The sequence below is a fragment of the Nestor notabilis genome, unplaced genomic scaffold, assembly GCF_000696875.1.
Source record: "Nestor notabilis isolate BGI_N333 unplaced genomic scaffold, ASM69687v1 scaffold28821, whole genome shotgun sequence".
Taxonomy (NCBI): domain Eukaryota; kingdom Metazoa; phylum Chordata; class Aves; order Psittaciformes; family Psittacidae; genus Nestor; species Nestor notabilis.
The window spans coordinates 1-7,081 of NW_009913810.1; the positions used below are offsets into that span (position 1 = coordinate 1).

The 7,081-nt window shown below is 54.8% G+C and overlaps 1 protein-coding gene across 1 annotated transcript; it reads left to right on the forward strand.

Annotated features, from left to right (window-relative positions):
- Window positions 1-164: 164 nt before the first annotated feature.
- On the forward strand, window positions 165-6,560 carry MED16 (mediator complex subunit 16; the record flags this gene model as incomplete). Its single annotated transcript, XM_010023376.1, has 13 exons — window positions 165-272; window positions 506-675; window positions 1,249-1,680; window positions 2,145-2,250; window positions 2,431-2,586; window positions 2,934-3,145; window positions 3,408-3,614; window positions 4,020-4,230; window positions 4,409-4,542; window positions 4,630-4,822; window positions 5,076-5,292; window positions 5,681-5,764; window positions 6,434-6,560. Coding segments are annotated over 13 exons (2,357 nt in total), but the record flags the coding sequence as incomplete, so codon positions are not given.
- Between the last annotated feature and the right edge of the window lie 521 nt (window positions 6,561-7,081).

Sequence of the window (7,081 nt, forward strand, 5' to 3'; positions counted from 1 at the left end):
TGCCCCAGCCCAGCTCTCCCAGCCTGGCTCCTCCTCCCCAGCACCCTGGGGTTCAGGGCAGACCCATCACCACGACAGTTGTTACCCTTCCCAAAGTCATTCAGTGCCTTCCCCTGTGTCAGCCTCACCAGGGTCATGAGTGATTTTCTTCTGCTCCCATGTAGATCTCACCCACATGGTCCACATCATCGACACCGAGCACCCATGGGACGTCTATTCTGTTAACTCTGGCCATGCTGAAGTCATCACTTGTTTGGAGTGGGATCAGTCAGGTGAGCTTGGATCCCTTCTTATCCCCGTGTCCCACCATTCACGTGTGTGCATTTCCTAAAGCGATGGTGTACAATTCCTCATGGAGAAGGAGTTTGTCCATCACTTCAGAGCCGTGAACTGGCCGTCTCCATTCAAACCGCACTGGGGTGGTTTGATTTCTTGGTTGTTTTCGTGATTCTGGGTTGATTTCTTGGCCTTAACCCCTGGTTCTTATGGGGTGCCATCACTGCAGGCTCCAGGCTGCTCTCGGCCGACGCAGACGGCCACATCAAGTGCTGGAGCATGACGGATCACTTGGCCAACAGCTGGGAGAACACGGTGGGCAGTATGGTGGAAGGGGACCCGGTGGTGGCCCTGTCCTGGCTGCACAACGGCGTGAAGCTGGCTCTGCACGTGGAAAAGGTTTGTCCCAGCTCTGCAGGGGATCTGGTCAGGAAGGCTGGCTCGGGTCTTGGAGAACCCTATCTGCGTTCCTGCTGCTCTGGGCTTCCCCCGTGGCCTTGGGCAAGTCACCCCGGGGGGGGTTCCAGTCAAAAAGAACAGTCAGGTCCCAAGTTCCTGTGGAATTTCAGTGGGGGTTGGATGCCTTGTTTCTCTTGGCGCTTTAAAGCATCTTCCTTAGGCTGGTGCTTCAGTTTCCTCCATGTAAAATGCAGATCAAAGCATTTCTTTGCCTATTAGAAGAAACACTTTTGGGGTCCTGAGGTTTGATCCAGGCATTTGGGAATGGGAGCTCTCTGTGTATGTGGAGATAAGCAGCATGTGGAGAACCCTGTTCAGTTCTGCCAGGCTCAGTAAGAGCTGGGCTGCCAAGGAGTCACCTACTGGTGGGTTTCACACCTTAACACTTGAGTGTCCCACAGAGAGGAGCTTTTCCCTCTCTTTTGTCCTGTCACAGAGCTGGTGCCTGTGTCCGACTCAGTTCAGCTCCACACTGGGTGCAAACATCGTTGTGTTCTTGTCTTTTACTCACAGTCTGGAGCATCCAACTTCGGTGAGAAGTTCTCCAGGGTCAAGTTCTCCCCGTCGCTGACGCTGTTTGGTGGGAAGCCCATGGAGGGCTGGATCGCAGTGACCATCAGCGGGCTGGTGACCGTGTCCCTCCTCAAGCCCAATGGGCAAGTGCTGACGTCCACAGAGAGCCTGTGCCGGCTCCGCTGCCGTGTGGCCTTGGCAGACGTGGCATTCACCGGGGGGGGGAACATCGTGGTGGCCACCTCGGATGGCAGCAGCACCTCCCCGGTGCAGTTCTACAAGGTCTGTGTCAGCGTGGTGAATGAGAAGTGCAAAATAGACACCGAGATCCTGCCTTCCCTCTTCATGCGCTGCACCACGGACCCTGCCCGCAAGGACAAGTACCCGGCCATCACTCACCTCAAGTTCCTTGCTCGGGACATGTCGGAGCAGGTGAGCATCTTGCTCTTGGAGCAAGTAGGAGTTAAACAAAGAGCAAGGAAATAGCTGTTTGCTCCCCCTTTGGCTTCCCCCCATGGCTCCCTTTATGCTTCTGGTTGCTGTCTCTGGAAGTGCTGCTACCTCGGCTTTGCTGCACATGAAAGCTCTGAGGGTGGAAGAGCCAAAGCCTCCAGTTCAAGGAAAAATGGACCCAAAAGCCCCATCCCTCAATAGCCTGATTGTGCTTTGCTTTGTTTCCTTTCCACATCCAGCCTGGTTGTTAGGGGAGCTCTGCTGAGGGGTGGTTCTTTAGGGCTCGGCTTCAAAGCAGCCTCTCTCCAGAGGGATTATAAACTACTTGGGAAAAGGAGCCTCGAACTAGAGCGGAGAGGGAGGGGTGAAGAGGGGACAGGAGGGTGTCTTTCCCCATTGTGAAGTCTCTGCATGTGGCTGCAAGATGGGTTTCTGTTTCGCAGGTGTTGCTTTGTGCTTCCAACCAGAACAGCAGCATCGTGGAGTGCTGGTCTCTGCGGAAGGAGGGCTTGCCCGTCAACAACATCTTCCAGCAAATCTCTCCTGTGGGTGAGTTCCTGCACCAGATACTCAGTCAAAGGCATTTTCTGTGTTCTGCCCTCCCACTGCTCTGGTGGAAGGAAGGCAGAGTCAGTGTAACGTGTAACCCCCTGCGTCGGGGAGCGATGGGAGGGGATGTGCTGATCTCCTCAGGGAAAGGTGTCTCACTTGCTTACTTGCTTCTCAAAGTTGGAGACAAGCAGCCCATGATCCTCAAGTGGCGGATCCTCTCTGCCACCAATGACTTGGACCGCGTCTCGGCTGTGGCTCTGCCGAAGCTGCCAATCTCCCTGACCAACACCGACCTGAAGGTGGCCAATGACACCAAATTCTTCCCTGGATTGGGTAAGGGGCTTCTCTTCTCTTCCTCCTAAATAAGTAGCTTTTGCTTGAAACTTTGTCTTCTTAATTTGCTGAAGTAAGAATGTGGAAAAAAACATGCGGAATGTTGATAGGAAAACTGTCAGAGACAGGAATTTTCCTCACCATCCTGTTTGGTTTCCATGGAAAGAGGTGTTTCTTGTGGAACATCGATGTGGCCTCAAGACACAAAGTGGGCTGTGAGCCTACAGCCTTTTGGGTACTCTCTTGTTGCCACGTGGGCTTCCAGTGGTGTGAGACCCCTTCTCTGGGCCAGGTCTGGTTATCCCGGAGGAGACACTTGCTCAGCCCCGGTTGTCTTCTCTCCGCAGGCTTGGCTTTGGCTTTTCACGACGGCAGCGTGCACATTGTGCACCGCCTGTCCTTGCAAATGATGGCTGTGTTCTACGGGTCCTCCTCCCAGCGCCCTGTGGACGAGCAGGCCATCAAGAGGCAGAGAACTGCTGGACCCCTGGTGCACTTCAAAGCCATGCAGCTCTCCTGGACGTCCCTGGCCTTGGCTGGCATTGATAGTCATGGGAAGGTATTGTGCTGTCTTGTGGGGGAGTGAGATGTTCTCATCCAGGCTCCCTCTTAAGTGGCGATGGATCACTCAGAAGAACGCTGGGAATGTTACTTACAGCTGTGTGATCCACGTTAAACAACATGGGATGTATCCCGCTACTGAAGGAATTCTGTCCTTGGGCCAGGAATGAGCTGCAGTTGGCCTTGTGTTGCGTTGTAGCTTCATGGAGTATTTCCAAGCCAGTTCTTGATGCATGTTTTACTTTGTCTCCTCCCTTCAGCTGAGCATGCTTCGCATCTCCCCCTCCATGGGCCACGTGCTGGACATGAACATGTCCCTCCGTCACCTGCTGTTCCTGCTGGAGTATTGCATGGTGACTGGCTACGACTGGTGGGACATCCTGCTCCACGTCCAGCCCAACATGGTCCAGAACCTGGTGGAGAAGCTGCATGAAGAGTACATGCGCCAGAACGCGGCCCTGCAGCAGGTCAGTGGGAGCTCCCTGCTCACCGCAGAGGGTGGGCACGAGGAGGGGGCTCTGGGGCTGAGAGGAGGGAGCAGCAGTTGCCAGTGCTCACAAGACTCACACTCCAGCTGCCTGGCTGTGATGTCTACTCGAGCAGGACTCGAGGTGGGAAGAAGCCCTGCTTAAGCCTGTTCCTTTTCCCTTACATCAATGGGTCTCTGCCTGTTGGAACCTTCAGGGGAGATGGTGAAGTCTATTTTTGGCAGAGATCTGGGAACAGAAGCCCTGTTTGTACGTGCACAGAAGAGTGCTCACTCTTCCTGCCACTCATGTGGCAGAAACAAAGAGTAGTGAATAAACCTTTCAAGAGCTGATTGGAATTCTGCCTTCCCTTCTGTATTCCGCTGGTGTCTCTGTGTCAACCAGGTCCTCTCCACGCGCATTGTGGCCATGAAGGCCTCTCTCTGCAAGCTCTCCTCCAGCACCATCGCTCGGGTGTGTGACTACCACGCCAAGCTCTTCCTCATCGCCATCAGCTGCACCTTGAAGTCGCTGCTGCGCCCGCACGTCCTCAACACCCCCGACAAGAGCCCCGGGGACCGGCTCACCGAAATCTGCTCCAAGATCACAGATATAGGTGGGGATTGCCCCGGCACCGAGTGGTTTGTGTTGGATCATTCCTCTTCCAGGTTCAGGATGGGTTCCGTGGGTTTGAGGAGGAGGAGGGTGACCTCTCTTGGCACTGCAGGGACAGGGAGTGCAGTTTGGATGCACCTTTTTTCCCTGAGCCAGGAGATGTCTTGCTTCTGTTTCAGACATTGACAAGGTGATGATTAACCTGAAGACAGAGGAGTTTGTGCTGGAGATGAACACGCTGCAGTCCCTGCAGCAGCTCATCCAGTGGGTGGGAGATTTTGTGCTCTACCTGCTGGCCAGCCTTCCTAACCAGGTGAGACCAGACCGAGGGCAGCAGGAGTGGCTGCGTGCAGTGCTTGGGCAGCATTAAGCCCCAGCCTGGCTGGTTTCCTCTCTGCAGGGCTCTCCTGTGCGGCCAGGGCACAGCTTCCTGCGGGATGGAGCATCCCTGGGCATGTTCAGGGAGCTGATGGTGGTGATCCGCATCTGGGGACTGCTGAAGCCAAGCTGCCTCCCCGTCTACACAGCGACCTCCGACACCCAGGACAGCATGTCCCTCCTCTTCAGGCTCCTAACGAAGCTCTGGCTGTGCTGTAAGTGTTTACCAGCTTTCCCGAACAAAAGAACCCTTCCCTGATGTGGATTGTGTGTGAAAGGAATAATTGCAGGGAGTAACTTGTGAGTTACTGAGTGTTTAGAAAGGGCAAGTACAGCTGCCAGGCTCATTGTTTTCTGGGCTGTGTTGGCGGATGGAGGAGGAAACCACACTCAGTTCTCTTGATCTCTAAATGAGAAATGTCAAGATCACGCTGGTTCTCTTCTCTCTTTGCTTTCTTTTCCACGCAGGTCGTGAGGAAAATCACATCACGGAGCCCGATGATACCCTGATAGACGAATGCTGCCTGCTGCCCAGCCAGCTGCTCATCCCCAACATCGACTGGCTGCCCATCAACGACGGCATCATCAGCAAGCTGCAGAACAAGCAGCTCGTCCGGCTGCAGTTTGGGAAAGCTCCCGGCCTCGTTGGTCACACTGTCTCTTCCCAGTTTGATGCCTTTGTCAGGTACAGAGAATGGCTGGTGTGGTGACAAGAGAGTGGCGGGAGGCTTTGGGATGGATCTCTGTGGCTCTGAGGGGTCGGTGGGTTTAGGACACCTCTGTTTCTTGGCTTGTCCTCTTGCTCGTGTGGCCCAAGAGCAGTTTGTCCTCTCTGCTTGAATTCATTTCTTAACTTGCAGCGGGCTGGAAATTTAAGGGATTGAAAAGAGAGAGAAATAGAGGGGGAAAGTGCTGGTTTGTGGTTACATTCCTCTCAGCACGGCCTTGAACCCCATGGCACTCGATGGACAAGGTGGACAAAGCTTGTTGGCCGCTGAAACGCAGCTCCCTGTCCTGTCACGGGTTTTGGGAAGGGATGTTCTAGAACCTTTCCCGTTCTTTTTCCTGCCCAGGGCCCCTGGACAGCCTAAAATTGACCATCTGCGGCGGCTGCATCTGGGAGCGTACCCAACAGAGGAGTGCAAGTCCTGCACCCGGTGAGTGACACGGTGCTTGCCTCGCGCCATGGCACCAGCTCCGGCTGCTCCCTGTCGCTCCGGAGCTCTGTCTCTGTTTACCATCCTCACTGCTGTCCCAGTAACGTCTCATGTTGATCCCATCTGACCAGGATTTGGCCCATAGACTCTCGATGAGTGACGAATGATCCCCAGCCTTTAGCTCAAACTGCTGCTGTTCTTGGAGCTGGTGCAAGGAAACAATCAGCGCCCCTGGTGCCGTTTCGGGGTTGCCTTCCAAGCTAGGCTTGCACTTTAAGTCCCTTTGTGCTGTCCTCTTCATCCACCCTCACAAAAGAGCCTGGATGTCAAAAATAATGGTGCGGGGAGCAAACATCCATCACGTGTGATTGAATTAGCTTTAATTACTGGTTTTAATGGAGAGGCTCTGCAGCAGATCATCTTTACAAGATGACTGGCTGCTGTTTCATGTATAAATAGCAGCTGGGGGCCGGGTCCTGTTCCCAGATAACCTCTCTTCAGTTAAGATAATTGCTCGCTTGGTTTCAGCTGGTTTTCAGAGCTTGCAAACGTCACCTGCACATGACAGAAAATGGTTTCCTCCTCCACTTCCCTGCGTGATCCCTAGACTTCCCAGCAGCACTGGCTGCTTTCCCTGTGCCCCGGTCCCACCTCCCTCTTTCTCTCCAGGTGTGGCTGTGTCACGATGCTGAAGTCACCCAACAAAGTGACCGCGGTGAAGCAGTGGGAGCAGCGCTGGATCAAGAACTGCTTGTGCGGGGGGCTGTGGAGGAGGATGCCCCTCAGCTACTCCTGACCTGTGGGGCCCAGCGGGCCACAGCACCAAGCAGAGGAGCTGCTCTGGGCCTTCTTCCTTGGTCGTGTTTGGGACAAGGGATGCTTGGAGAGCATCATCCCATGAGGCGGTACCGAGCAGCGGAGCACTGTGGTGCTGCTGCTACTTCTGGTCACATTGATCTCTCTGCTGTACAAAAATGGGGAGGGAGCTCGTCTTCCCTCTTCTCTCCTAGGGAAGAGCTAGAAGGGAATGAATGTGTGGTGTCTGGGCCCAGGGTGCAAGCCCTGGCCTGGGCAGAGCGTGGTGCTGGAGGTGCCCAGAGTCCCCAAGGAAAGGGGAGCAAACATTGGGACCTCCTGTGCTGCTTGGGAAGGGCAGCGTTGCTGGTTACTCCCTGTTTCCCTGCACTTCTCCATCCCTTCATCCCAAGTAAGACTTGCCCCTGTGGGAGACTCCACTACCTGTGTTGTAACGGAGCTGTCCCTTCCTCGCAGGAAGCACCAGGGTGCTGCTGCCTGGAGCAAACCCCTGCTTGGCTC